At 42.2% G+C, this 14,796-nt stretch overlaps 2 protein-coding genes across 2 annotated transcripts in view; both read right to left on the bottom strand.

Moving 5' to 3' along the window:
• Positions 1-710: 710 nt before the first annotated feature.
• On the bottom strand, positions 711-10,020 carry qars1 (glutaminyl-tRNA synthetase 1). The gene is made up of 23 exons (XM_062541331.1): positions 9,828-10,020; positions 9,208-9,358; positions 8,935-9,044; positions 8,721-8,796; positions 8,535-8,599; positions 8,296-8,349; positions 7,805-7,862; positions 7,596-7,667; positions 7,428-7,513; positions 7,181-7,267; positions 6,891-6,990; positions 6,668-6,746; positions 5,857-6,096; positions 5,211-5,303; positions 4,359-4,496; positions 3,901-3,988; positions 3,092-3,238; positions 2,366-2,467; positions 2,097-2,189; positions 1,800-1,927; positions 1,562-1,628; positions 1,186-1,311; positions 711-1,045 (listed from the first exon to the last, which is right to left on the bottom strand). The coding sequence occupies exons 1-23, from the start codon at positions 9,936-9,938 to the stop codon at positions 995-997; spliced, it is 2,322 nt and encodes a 773-aa protein (XP_062397315.1). The 5' UTR covers positions 9,939-10,020; the 3' UTR covers positions 711-994.
• Positions 10,021-11,055: 1,035 nt separating this feature from the next.
• Positions 11,056-14,796, bottom strand: part of espn (espin) — a 52,617-nt gene continuing 48,876 nt past the window's right edge. The window contains exons 13-14 of the mRNA XM_062541329.1: positions 14,123-14,202; positions 11,056-12,934 (exon numbers count right to left, since the gene is read on the bottom strand). Of these exons, the coding sequence (XP_062397313.1) occupies positions 12,787-12,934; positions 14,123-14,202 (228 nt within the window). The 3' untranslated portion in view covers positions 11,056-12,786. The remainder of the gene's footprint in view (positions 12,935-14,122; positions 14,203-14,796) is intronic.

Genomic DNA, 14,796 nt, shown 5'->3' with positions numbered 1-14,796 from the left:
GAAAGCAATGGGAAGTGTGACCGATCTATGGGAAAAGTGCATGTTTCAATGATATTTTCCAAAGTAAATCCAGCTCAGGTTTTCAACAAATTCAGATGTTATATTTTGCAAAATTCAGTCTCCAAACACTACATGTTATACGTGTTAAGCCACAACTTCAAACATACTAAATAATATATCATATTCTTGGAGGCAGAGTGATATTTCCTGTGTGTTCACCTTTAAGGTGGCGAACAGGGTCGTTCCGCCTTAAGGCACCAGCCATGTGCGACAGAGAGCCTCCCAGTTTCTTTCTCAACACACTGCTTGGCGGTGCAATTAAGGAGGACCGGGAGAGATGCAGGGCATCTCGTGGCAGAGTTTGTAATTACTGAGGTGGAAAGGGTTAATTCTCACATACCATTTAAAAACCCTCGTGGTCCTCTGATGTCATGCTGACAGTATGGTAGCCATAGATCTTAGATTCAATACATCAAATAAGAGCTGACGTACAAGTTAAAAAAAGAGAAAATAATTGTACATCTAGTGTGCCATTATCTCATCTAAACTCCCTCTTCTCACCATCTCTTGAAAAGCTCAAGGACAGAAATTCAGACTCATTTCTGTGTTTGGGAGGAGCACCACGAACACCTGAAGGAGATGGATATCTCTGGATGGGAAATTTCATAGGTGATGGCCCACCTTTAACTGATAAGACACACTAGGAGACATTTAAGTATGTTAATTAAATATACAATTTTATTATTCAAGATGTTTGGAAAAATTGCAAGCGAGTCACCTTCTCTATGGCTATTTAACCCTCCGCTGTTACTGGTGCGACAGGGTCTGAAGAGGGTGACAGTGTTTGTAGAAAAAATCCTTTGCAAGCATCCCCCCCACTTTGTAGCACCAGCGCAGAACCGACTGCACAGAGTGTTTGGAGCAGTTAACACAGATGTAGAGGCTTACACATCCACACAGTATTCCCTTGTTGCTCATTGGCTGCAGCTCTCCATCAGATCTTCCCAGGATCTTCCTTTAGGGTGACCGTTCTATTGAACACCAGCTGTGGGGAGAACACAACTTGTTACGACCACACTTTATGACTGAGCTGAATGAAGCATTTGACAAATGCATCTCGTACACTGAATGACAGAGCCCCCCCCCCCCCTCCTCCTCCCCCTTATTATTGTCTCAAACTCTCACCTTTTTGGGCGTGCTGTCAGGGTCCACAGAGAAATAGCCCACTCTCTCAAACTGGAACTTATCAAAGACCTTTGCATTAGCCGCAGACTGGTCTACTAAGGCATCTTGGATAATACTCAGGGAATTCTGAGGGAGAAAATGGGTGTGGTTATCATCACAAGGCCATAAGGAGAGGAAGGCACAAAGAAGGCATAAATACAGTTAAGAGCCTCTCTCAACATCCCTCCTCGATTCTCGATGCTCGGTCCTCCAGACTCGTTCCCACTGATCTATAACTAGCATTGGATAGACTATCTAGATAAGTGAGAACGAGGACCGAGGAAGGAAGGGAGGATATATAAAACACGAATGAGAGGCACCCTAAGAGGAAACTCACTGGGTTGATGTCACTGAGGAAGCCACCTGGCACCTCTGCAGAGTCCTCTGGGTTTTTGTGTAGGAACCTGAAGTCAGAGGAGCAGCATTCAGGCATTCACTGACTCATTCACTTTCAAAGCATCACACTCTTGAAATACATATACTGTATTATGTGCTTTTTTTTAACTATTGCCCTTTTATGCTTTTATTTTCTATTACTCTTTGCATTTGTTTAGGTGAAGAAAAACAAAACTCACAGCCGCTCATAGAGGCGCACTTCACACTCCAGGGGCTTGCTGACCCAGTGGATGAAGGCCTTGGGCTTCTCGGCCGAATCTGTGGTGGCACACGTAACCTCCAACTCCGTCACTTTACCGCTGGCGTCCTTGGAGACGAGGACAGACAAAGGTGAACAACTGTGTTAATCAAGAATCGGGTTCATATGGAAAAGCTTGATCAGGATCATGCCAATGCTCTTTGGTGCAGTCACTGATCTATAAAGAATACTTTACAGATCAGTGGGTGCAGTCAGTAAGGAAGGTATTCTGTCTCACCTTGATGACACGCTGCACAGAGATGATGTAGCCAGCATGCCTCAGGCCCACAGGTTGGTCAGGAGTCAGACGCTTGTAGCCCTTCTCCATCACCTATAGGAGGCAGTGTAGAGAACACATGAGTGTGTGATATGAGAAACACAACAGAGCAAACACATACACACTTGCTTTCTACATCAGCTACGGTTCATGGACAATCACAGCCACCAGGACAGTATATAAATACTTGTGTAATCTGGCGCATTACATTCGAATAACCAAACTCGTACCTCTCTGAAGTCACTCTGTTCGATGTAGACCACTCTCGAGAAGGGAACCACGTGGCTGCCCTTTTCCTCATTTGCAGGGAAGTCAGGAACGCGTACTGCCATCTGTGAAGAAGTGATGTGAAGATAAAAGAGATGAACATGTTGCAGATGTTATAAGAGAAAGAGGGAATGCTCTTTTACAGGTGCACTATGAGATCCTGAATGATGTTACTTCTGTTGAAGTTCCACGTAAAAAAACAAAACACTACTTTCCAATGCATGCTACTAAATCAAGTTCTCACTGCCCCCAACTGAGCATGTGCATGCTCACTAACCCCCAACCCCTCCCCTATACATCTTGTTGGTGTTTGGCTGAAATATGCTTTGTTATGTTTTGGTACACAGCCTGTGCCCTAGTGTTTGTTTGACGTTTTACAGCCCCTGTGTAGTCTCCAGAGACCAGCTTTTTTCACAATGTATACAGGGAGCAGGCAGCAAGCTGAACAAAGGGAAATGGCTATGATTTGAGACAAAAATTAAATTGCTCTAAAAACCATGCAAGATCTCATAGGGCACCTTTAATAGAGAGAGATCTCTCTCTATCTCTCTATTTTTCGAATGAAGACATCGACCTGGTCTGTTGAAGCATTTGTATCTATGAATAGAGTTGTATGTGTGTGTGTGTGTGTGTGTGTGTGTGTGTGTGTGTGTGTGTGTGTGTGTGTGTGTGTGTGTGTGTGTGTGTACCTGTGACTCGTTGGGCAGGTTGGTTATGGTCACTTTGAGGGGTTCCAGCACAGCCATGACACGTGGAGCTTGCTCGTTCAGCACCTCCCTCACACACGCCTCCAGCAGGTGAGGCTCCATGGTCACCTGGGCCACGGTCACTCCCACCTGGAACGGGATCGCAGACCCTCATGTCATTCTTTATTTATTTAAAAAAAAAATTTAGATATTTTTTGGGGGGCTTTTATGCCTTTAATCAGATAGGACAGTGTAGGGTGACAGGAAACGAGTGGGAGAGAGAGTAGGGTGGGATCCGGAAAGGACCACGGGGCGGGAATCGAACCCGGGTCGCCGGCGTGCGGTGCAGGTGCCCCAGCCAGTCGCGCCACGACTGGGGCCCATTCTTTATTTTTGAACACTGACACAAAGTAGTACAGGAATGGATGCAACTACGGAAGACACGCTCTGAGGCTGTTCAGATTCACAACCATGTAACCAAAGATCCTTCATTACTGACAAGATAGAGCAACATAATGCGTCTCTACGGAAGCAAAATTGGAACAGTTCCTGTCTGCTTAAAGAGGCGTGTCGCAAAGACGTCATAGTGGGATATCGATCTCTGTCAGATTGGCAAGCAGTTCAGTTCGAATGTAACGTCACTTTCTAGGTCTGATTAAAGGGGGATTTCGCCCCTCTCCCCTTTGCGAAAATAGAATGTGGAAATGGTCGAATGTTTGCGCCTCTCGCTCCGCTTTAACCCTCGCTGATGTAACCGTGTGCAGGCTGCACAGTCTCAACATTGGCTTAGTGGCTACTACATCCATTCTTACCCGTGCACAAAAGTTGTTGATGGCCTGTGGAGGGAAGCCTCTCCTCCTGAGAGCAGTGAGAGTGAAGAGGCGTGGATCATCCCAGTCCCTAGAACACACACAGACACACATACACACAGACACTTTAATTAGTCATTCCTTATAAAATAATAACAATAATAATAATCTTTATTTATAGAGCGCTTTTCTAAACATAGTTCCAAAGTGCTTTACATAAAAGAATAAACAGAACCAAAAATAAAACAAAAAAGTGTTTAAAAACAATACAAATCAAATGCAAAAAAATGCAAACTTATGGTAGCCAACAAGTACCCATACAACACTTAAAACAACCAGGGTCTTCAGGATCGAGGCACAGTGGCATCATATATAAAGTCCCTTTTGCACTGCCATGAAGTTATATGACAAAGCACAAATCTGTGCAGGGGGGGTGTTGTAGCAGTGTGTGTGTTGCCTACCTGACGACTCCCTCCTCCACCAGCTTGATGATTTTCCTCTTGGAGACCACGGTGTATGTGAGGTTGAGCCGGCCGTACTCCCACTGCACCGGGCAGTACACATCTATGGCATTGCACAGCCAGTAGTACGATGACCGCCTGCAGGACACACCGGCAGTTACAACAACAGTGTGAGTATTGAACACATTTTCAAGATTCAAGATACTTCATTGTCATTTATGTAAAAACATATAGGAATAACATAACATAACATAGTGCAGCTAGCTAGACAGTGGTGACACAACAGACCACAGTGCATAGATAGTTGAGGTAATGATGTAGTATGATGTAATAGAATAGTCGAGGTAATGATGATATTAGTAATAAAGTGCAATGGAAGGGCATCAGTCATAGTTCAATGGTCAGATGACACTCCCTCACACAGTGGGAGTGTAAAAATTAATCAGCAGACTACCAACAACAGCTGACAAATTCTCTCCTATGATATAATGATTAAAAGATATGAAACAGTCCATGACTAAGGAGTTCATCAGGAGTTCATGTCTGCTTTGCTGTCAGCTAATCATGACGAGAGAGTGGTAATACAGCTTTAAGGGCACACGTCTTTCTGTTTGGACTTGGCTAAAAATAGCGTCTCACCCAAAATTGAATTTCTTCTCAGTATACTGCCAGTGGCATTATAGCAATCAATGCCAATGAACCATCAGAATGATATTGTCAGCAGGTCTGACCTTATTACAGATACCTTGAGCACTACAACAAAACTACTGCTACTAACTACATTCACAAATACAACGCAAAAGCAAAAAGATCTGAGGAGACAAATACTTAAAACAAGAGATCCACACAAACCTAGCCTGGAACTCTTTGGTGCAGAGAGAGTGTGTGATCTGTTCGATGGAATCACAGAGACAATGCGTGTAGTCATATGTTGGATAGATGCACCTGAAAAGAAAACAGGACAGTAAAACAACTTGTTTAGAGATCTGAAATGTACACACACACACACACACACACGTGCAAGCGGTTACAAACATAGTGCATTGTGTGCACATTCTACTATGACATGTGCATCTATGTGTGATCATATTATACAGCACACACACAGTGCCAGTTTGTATCTCGCACCATGGCTTTGATCTATCCATTAAAAGTCTAAAGAAAGTAGCCTGGGTGAACCTTTGTACAATACAAGAGAGAGGAGGAAGGTTGGCACTGCCAATGGATACACTGGTGCAGTCCGTTTTAACGACACAAATGGGCATTTACTTTGTTTACGTATGTAGTTAATGCTTGTGAAATCTTTGTTTACAAAAAAAATGTGTTTGCACTGTAGTACTTCAGAAAGCATTTAGTAAGAATTTAATTTAGCTTAATTTTACCGCTGGTTACAGACCCATCCTCAATGGAGAATAGATTTGGTGCTAAACGAGGCTGTAAAAAAGTACTGCTCTACTGTATAATCATATTCCAGGTGATGTACAGTATTGTACAGTACCAGGCATCTCCTGTCCTGTGATGAGGGGTGTATTTGATGCGGTAGGCCACGGGGTCCATCTTGCCATCCTCCATGACCATCTTCATCCTCAGCGTGGCCTCCCCCTCTGCAAACATGCCCTTCTTCATCCTCTGGAAGAGGACGAGGGACTCCTCCACGGGCCGGTCTCGCCAGGGTGAGGCGGGCGCATTGTGGCCCTTTAGCTCCTCTCCACGCTGGTGGCACACGTACGCTAGGCCCCTGTAGGTACAACCACACCGTTACTTAGACCCTTAACACTTATGAAACCATGAGAGCGGAGGGTGGGGGCATACAGTGACATGGACTGCGTTTACATGCGCTTTAGTATCCCGGTTATGATGAGGATTTTAATGTATCCCGGTTTTGTATTTGCTCATGTAAACATCATATCCCGATTACAGAACCCCGGATAAGCCCTTATCCCGGTAATAAGTATCCTGGTTATGCTAGGTGGCGTACTCCGAGAGAAACCGGGATACTGTTCCATGTATACACCTTATCCCGGTTTCTCAGGCAAACACGCGATTGCATTAGAAACCGGGATACGGAGTGCTAATAGAACTTTATTGTTGGTAACCGGAATACTATTATTCATTACGTATACAGGGATATTAATAACCGGGTTTCTCTGTGTTGTATGGTGTATGTAAACACCATATCCTGAATATGATCAAAATCGGTATAAGCCTCATAACCGGGTTACTGAAGTGCATGTAAACGCAGTCATAGAAGATTCATCCAAGGAAACATCATCATAGCATAGCAGATAAACAACACAGTGAAAAGTTACCTGCGGATGAGTTCCTCTGCCCAGTCATAAAGCTGCTGGAAATTATCGGAGGCATGCGTGACCTCATATGGCGTATAACCTACACAAACAAACCGACACAAACGTACCATTAGCATCCATGCCGAGATTTTCCTTTTAAACCATCAGCTGGCATGAAACAACTGACTTTACATTAATTCTGATTAATAATATTAACCAAAACAAAACAAACATAATTTCATACCCAGCCACTCAACCATGTCCCTAATGGCAGTGAAGTATTTCTCTTCTTCTTTCTCTGGGTTTGTGTCATCGTAACGCAGGAAGCAAATGCCACTGTTAGCCTGCAGAGACAGGGATTACGGGTCTGAGCAAGACGGTAAGAGTGGTGGTTTAAACTATGCAGCAGAGCAGCCTGATCTGCAGGTTACCACAGTCAGCGCTGCATGTGTGTGTGTGTGTGTGTGTGTGTGTGTGTGTGTGAGAGAGTGTGAGAGTGTGTGTGTGTGTCTTCATTGATGCTTCTTGGTATACCTTTGCATAGCCAAAATTGAAGTTGATGGCCTTGGCATGACCGATGTGGAGAATACCATTGGGCTCTGGGGGGAAACGCGAACGGACCTAAAAGGGAAGAACAGCAAGAGCCCACTGGTTACATTTATGAATAATGAAATGTGTGTGCATTTCTGCTGGCTCTGATAAACCCCCTGCCCCAACACACACACACACACACACACACACACACACACACACACACACACACACACACACACACACACACCTGTCCACCCGTGATCTCTAGATGCTTCTTAAGCAAGCTCATGGTGTTAGGTGTGACAACGTATCCCTCGGTCTTGAAGTTCTCCCCTGCGGACACATGGCACATGAGGTTAAACTGAGGTAAAACAGAGGTTTAAGCCAAGAGAAGAAGCCTATGCAGATCTCTCACCTGGCTTGTGGAAATTTAAGGCCACTCCTCTCAACTGCTCCATGAGTGACTTAGCCTCCATTTTGACTTCCCCTAAACATTCAAACAAGGAATGAGAGGGATGAGAGAGAAGAAACAGAAACAGAAAGAGGCCAGAAAGTTTGACAGAGCTTAATCAAGGACTATAATCTTTATTATTACAGCTTATTAAACTCTCCCCTCTGACTCACCATTTACAGCCCCATCCACTTCCTGTTTCTCCTTCTCTGGTGCCTTGGCTTTGGCAGCCTGGAAAACATATTTGGCGTTAGACCTCACAGTCTCAATACCAAAACAAATCAACATAAAGCAAACACAATATGCTGACTTTCAACAAGGCTCTTCACAGCCAGATGATTCTGTTTGAAACTTGAGAAGCGTCATAGTTTAGGTTTTTTTTTTTTGTAAAGAGGGCAGAGAGAAGAAGGCACACACACTAGTGTCATTCTTAGACTATTTCAGAGAGGTTATAATAAGATAACAAAATGTTGTAACTACCATAGCTAGGCTGGGTGAACCCTGATGATGGTGATAGCCAGACTATACCATAGCAGCACTGAACAGCAAACAATCAAGGAGAGCTTTTGCTATCTACAGTACTACTTAAACTGCATGTACAGTATCTAAGAGTTCCAGGATGGTCTAGTTGTGATAGTGAAGCAGTCAGCAAACTAAAACTCACCTTGGGCTTCTTCTCCAAGTCTGCCTCGGTCTTCGGACCCAAGAGATGCAGGACCTGGTAAAAAACAAAAGGCAAAAATGATGCACAGTGATACATGGAGTTGACACACAGGCACAGGCACAGACACAGACACAGACACAGACACAGGCACAGACACAGACACAGACACAGACACAGACACAGACACAGACACAGACACAGACACAGACACAGACACAGACACAGACACAGACACTCACCTGCATGTCCACTTCATTTTTTATGATCTTCCCATCAGCCCATTTGAGGCCAGCCCGGGCTTCACCTGTAAAAGACGCTCATTACTACACTGCTATAAATGAGGCATGTCGAGAGGACAGGACGAATTCAAACAGCCTCTGAGTCTGGTACCATGTGACAATTAACTGCACATTGACAAAGCTCACCCATAAGCAGGCCCATGTTGAAGCGGTACCTCTCCTCCTTCAGCTGGTTCTTGTACTTCTTGATGACCTGCTCAACCTGAACATGTAATGAGGGGCGAGAAAGTGTGTGTGAGAGAAAGAGGGTCAGCCACATGCATCATTTGGGCATTTTGTCTTCTTTGATTTCGTAATCTGTATGTCAGTGAGAAAGTTCCACATTGATGATGAATCATACCACATCCTCAATCTGCTCAGGGGTGATGACCACACCCACACCACAGGAGGACTCGAATGCACTTCGGTCTAAGGGGTCTTGAGGGTGGCTCTTCACAAACTCCAAAGCAGCTGTGTGGAGCATCATATACAAGAATAAACCAACAGTGAAAGCGAAAGTGAAAGCTTATTAAAGCTCTACTGAGATTTTAAATACAACTTCATACAGTTTCAGGCAGCCGCCTGCAACCTTCTCCATACTTAACAACTATAGCTGGTAAATCTGTGTATTTACCTGCCAGCTGCAATTCAGATGTGATCTTGCGTTTGGCGATGTATTCTGTGAGGAAGCCTAGACGACGTGTATCCTTGATACGTGAGGCCATGCTATACAGAAGGGTCCCCATAGCCTTGTCAATTGCCGCGGACCCCACCACATTCTGTGCCTAAAAAAAATAGGAGATGACACAAATCAATATTACTTTAATGCTGCCATAGCCTACCATACTATACGATTATTACACATCTTGATTCTACACATCACTCCAAGCAAATTAGGCCTGATGAAGTGTAAACAAATTGCCGCAAGGCAATCTCTACATTGCACAAACGATACGTCAGCATGTCACACAGAAGTTTGCTAGTCTCAGTTGAAACAAAAACAATGGAAAGTACAATGGAAATCTTTACTTTGACGTCCATCAAACAATTGTGTCGTGTAAACGTCAAACATTGAGCAAAGTTACAAAGTAAGATGATCAGTTGACACTTAAAGGATCTGGTTGGAACATCAGACTGAAAGTGACCCACGTAGGAGCTCGTACAGAGCTAATGATAGACCTAAAGAAGCAAGCTAGCGAACAGGGAGGCTATGCTATCGCTAGTGATCCAAATCGGGTTCGGTTATCTGCTTACCTGGGCAATAGCATCCTTCAAAGTTGAACTGAGAGCTTCATTTTTAAGAGTTTCTTTAGCTTTCTGTTCGCTAAGCCCGATAGATACAAACAGTGTCGTAGCATCCGCCATGTTTCACAGACAGCCACACAAGCCTCACTGCCGGCCAGGCAGCAGCATGGGGAACAGCAACTTTACGACGGGGCGGGATCAATCACGGAAACAGCTCTCTGCTCCAATCATGCAGCCGAAAGGCTAGGATGGGCCGGAGGTATGAAAACTTGCAGACTAATTGCGTCAGTCGCTTAAAATGTAACATTTTACAACATTGTATTGTGTGTAGCGTATGTAACATTGTTTGTAAATGCAACATTGTTATGTAGGAAACAACAGCCTAGAAAAGCAACCAATGATATTTTATGGAAAATCCACATAAAATAGCCTACGCCTATCATAGCCTAATTAAAGCATTAGCATGTACAGTAGCTGTAGCCACTGTAGGTAAGGCATATTTAAGGCTATACAAAAAGTGCAAAAAAATATTTAAAGACATTTATCTCAATCACGGAGGACATTTCCCATGCTGAACCCAGTAGAACCAAAACTAACCTAACATTTCATCTATTTCAAGTGGTCCTTCATTTGCAAAACAGGGCCTTTACATTTGACCTTAAATGTCATTTTCTACATCTACATTAAGGTGTCAAGTCAGGGGTTCCTTGAATTTGCTGCGATTAAACGGGTAAATAAGGACAATTTAAGTATATCTTCATTCCTTGATTGAAGGGGGGAAATCAAGGGGAAGTAAGGGGTAACTTCAGTAGGCTTCTTCTTAATCCACCTTAATCTATGCACATTTCTACTTAAAAACTACCTTATTATAGAAGGGGTTTATGGTCAAAAGTAAGGCATTTATAAGGGTTGAAATTGAGGGGTTTTGTTTTGTAGTGGTAAGTGTCAAGTTTATAAGTACAAATTGACATACGCAATTTCAAGCCCAAAAACTGGAAACAAACAAAGTGGGGGCAACTAAAAACAATATGTGTGGGGTTTCTCTGGGAATGTTTTAGACAAAAGCATCAGCTAAGAATTTTACATTTAAACTAGTCCAATTTAGACATAAAGTCATGTGCAATCATTGATACCAGTCAACACGACTACTATTTATCAATATCACTATTAATGAAAATATCCAGATACAACAATTTGATTTAAACATTTTATTTGAATTACTTCTGACAGTCTGTAGATGAAGTTTTATGTTAATAAACAGATATCCTATGCAAGCAAGGTTGAGAATAGGAAACTGATGCAATGTTGATACACAGTTACAGTAAAGGACCGTGGAAGTTCAGCTCTCACTATGTACAGCAGTAATGTAGAAAAATCTTCTAATGGCAATGACATTTACATCTTTTGAATTTTCAACATCAATATGGCATCCAATGAAGTTAATTGAATGTTCCCAAGTGATAACTCAACGAGGACCATGCATCACTAATATACTTATATATCATATATAATTTAGGTGTTTTTACAATCAAAAAATGTACAATTAAAATGACAAGTTTATCTATAGCACATTTTATGACAAAGGACAGAGACCATATATACACACACATTCAAAAAGACACATCCGGCACTTTTCTGAGGTCTACTGTGCTGAACAGGATCTAATGACAGTGCACAATCTAATGTCCATCTGAAAAAAGTGGGAGTGTTAAGAAAGCCATGTTACAGAGATATGGTGTTAATGACCTACAGATATTACCACTGATTTGGTCCCATAATAATCCGAGAATAAGGAAACCAAGGCATGGATTTAAGTATAAGAAAGGGGGTAGCAGAGACACCATTTTGTATTCAAACTCAGAATGCCTGTGCCTGTGGCTTGCCCGATGGTGATGCTGGGAAACATTTGACAAAGTCCTCGTAAGTGTGCCAACATTTATTTTAAGGACTTTAAGCCATCACAAAACACCTTTCACTATAACACGGGTCTTTCAGCAGTGTGCAACGTGCCAGAGAAGAGCTAGGCTGAAATTGGCCCAATCTCAATCCAAACTCCTCTCGTATACGTGGATGAATCTTCCAAGTGTGTTTGGATTAAGCTTCTGTTTAGTGCTCAATCCATTTTGGCAGTATTTTCTGGCCTAAGCCAAAAGGTGAACTTTGAGATAAATAACATGTGCCTGCATATGACATAACTATTTTTTATGTCTTAAATATTGTTAAACTCATGATCGATCTCGATAACGTTAATAATGTTTGTGCATTCTCAAATTATTACATCTTCCTGAACCTCTCAATCTCATGTATCAACATACAATGTATCAACATATTCCTAATTGTAGCAGTGCCACAAATTGTGCTGTAGGGTTGATTAAACTTATAGTTGAGGAGACACATTACTTATGTTAAACTTATACATGTTTGCGATAAAATAAGCATTGGACAGATGAAGATAATATTCGGAGTCAGTAGTTCTGTACATTTGCTGAAATGCATAGGTTGGTAAAATGATACGTGTTAAGAACTGTACAGTAGCTGCACAATAACAGGAAACAAAACATGTAGATAAACCAGTCTGTGTGTGACATGGTTTGACCCTAAATTACATGTGAAACATATGCAGCTAAGAGCTTATATTGACAAGGACCTGATCCTCCCTCTGTATCTACTGGTTTACCATGAGCTATTCCAAATGAAACATCTACAAGCTATTCATGTGCAGCAGTCCTGCATGGTCAAAGAGTACTGTTTTATTCTATAATGTGCCACGGAGCATAAAACCAATGTCATTGTGGGCATTGCTTCATGCTACAAGCAAGCTGGATTGAGACCCAATCTGGTTTGTTCTGGTCCATCAGGTAACAGATGAGAACTGTGGTCTGAGATGGCAGGTAGTGACTGAAGGAAAGAATGAGGTGGGGTGTGTGTGTGTGTGTGTGTGGGTGGGGGATGATGGTGTATAGAGGTTCTACTCTTTTACAATGTCTCCTTTCTTCAGAATGATCTGCCGTTGCCATGGCGCCAGTTTTGTTTCATCATATCCTAAGGTTCGTAGTTTCTCTAGCTCCTGCTTCTCCTCAGACTCCTTCACGTTCTTTGCGAGTTCCTCCTCTTTTCTGCACGTGTAAAAGGGGAGAGGAGAGGGATTAATCTTCTGTTTAAAATTGTTCACTGATCTTCACAAAATGTGAAAGACACAACTGAACTTCCTGAAGCCACAACATTCCCATTTCTAAGCAAACTATTTTACCACTAGATGGCAACGTTACCACCGGACAAACATTAGTGCAGTAGACAGCCTTGCCCCTGTCATTAACAATTATGATGGCAAATGTGGCCATTGAGCAGGTCAGAAGGAATTTCACAATATTTTAGGCACACTTTTTCACAGTCTAAAGCTTATCATTTGGAAGTCCCAACCAAGTTTTTTTTTTTCACTCTTATGACATAAAGCTGTCCACTGCACATCTGACCAATATTTAAAATGTAATAAATACAAAATTATAAGAACAATTAAATGATCTTGTCTTACCTCTTCTGTTCTCTGTCCAACCAATTGGGTACAAGCATAAAAAATAGAATAAGTATACATGTAAGAGTCACATTACTACTGCTACGGAACCCATGTAAACAGGAAATCATACAACACAATCATGCATCATCTCTAAATTATGTTAATGAGGCTTTACAAGGGGAAAAGTACACAATAGCATTAATCACACTGTTATGACGTGTTTTCTCACTATACTGTAACTAAACGTATTTCAAGACATTTTCATATGAATGAAGGAAGAAAAAGCACTTCAAACGCATGGTTGTTTCCATTTCGTCTGCATCGTTATGAAGTCAAATGCATCCAAATGTGTCAAAGCACTTTGAGATACTTCAAAACTAAAGACAACAATTACTACTACTACTACTACTATTGCTACTACAAAAACTAAAAAATACTTTTTAACAATTTCAACAAGAAAGGTATCTCAAAAAGATGCTTGAGTTAATACTCAATTAAAACCACTTCTTCTCAAATCATGTATTCACTGAAGAATTATCTCTGCATCACGCCTGGTGGAGGCGTTTCACACATGGGAACCATTTCACAAATATCAGACGCATGGAAACAAAGCAGGCAGAAAAGGAGAGAAACGTGTTATACAACACACATGTAACACATATATTCTGACAAAACACAGAGACAACAGCTGGCATCAGGAAGAGAGGAGGAGCTGCCATGAAAAACAGAGGGTCGCGACCCCGGAAGTGGACAGAGGCAGGACACAGCTGGAGGTCAGCGTCTCACTCACTTCTCGTCATCCAGCTTCTTCTTCATGATGTCTCTCCTCCAGGCTGGCATGGAGGCTAGCTTGGCAGCCTCCTCATCGACCTGGGAAACACAGAGGGAAGTAGGGGCTTACTCCAACATGGCAACACACCTGGCTAGAGTTTACACACTATTTTTCTCACAGGGCACCAAAAACAAACCCGGGTGGAGAAAGGAGTAAATGTATAAAGTTCACCTTCTGCTGGAGTGCTTCATCTGGAACAGTGTGTCTTCAAACTATCCAATGCATACACATCTACTTGTATTCAAAAGAACTTTGATACATTGAACTCGTCCTAAATGTATTTCCGTTTTAAAATACAAACATGTCTCAAGGCACACACACAAATCTGTTTTCCACTTCTGAGTGTGGCTAGATATCTCTCTAGACTCACAGGTTAGGGACAGAAATGAAATACACAATGCCAGATCAGAGTGGTGATTCATGTACTATGTCCATTAGAAATATCCTTGATATCTTTCAAAATACCTACAAATGTTAGAGTCTACTAGCCTCTTACCAAACAGTCAAGCTACTTGGACTGAATGATAAACTATCACCAAAAAGTATACAGTACATAGCCTACATAGTCTATATAATTGCACAAATTTAAGCACTCTCACACACATTTAAATACGCATGTATACAAACACACA

This window comes from Sardina pilchardus, chromosome 7 (genome assembly GCF_963854185.1).
Source record: "Sardina pilchardus chromosome 7, fSarPil1.1, whole genome shotgun sequence".
NCBI lineage: Eukaryota > Metazoa > Chordata > Actinopteri > Clupeiformes > Clupeidae > Sardina > Sardina pilchardus.
Note: the sequence above shows the minus strand (reverse complement) of the source record. Positions and strands in the feature narration are given on the sequence as shown.

Excerpts from the sequence above, each read along its gene's own strand:
- qars1 (XM_062541331.1), bottom strand. The coding sequence starts at position 9,938 with ATGGCGGATGCTACGACACTGTTTGTATCTATCGGGCTTAGCGAACAG. Across the intron at positions 7,863-8,295 it reads ACTTGGAGAAGAAGCCCAAG|GCTGCCAAAGCCAAGGCACC; the intron begins GTGAGTTTTAGT and ends TATGTTTTCCAG. Across the intron at positions 4,497-5,210 it reads ACCAAAGAGTTCCAGGCTAG|GCGGTCATCGTACTACTGGC; the intron begins GTTTGTGTGGAT and ends TGTGTCCTGCAG.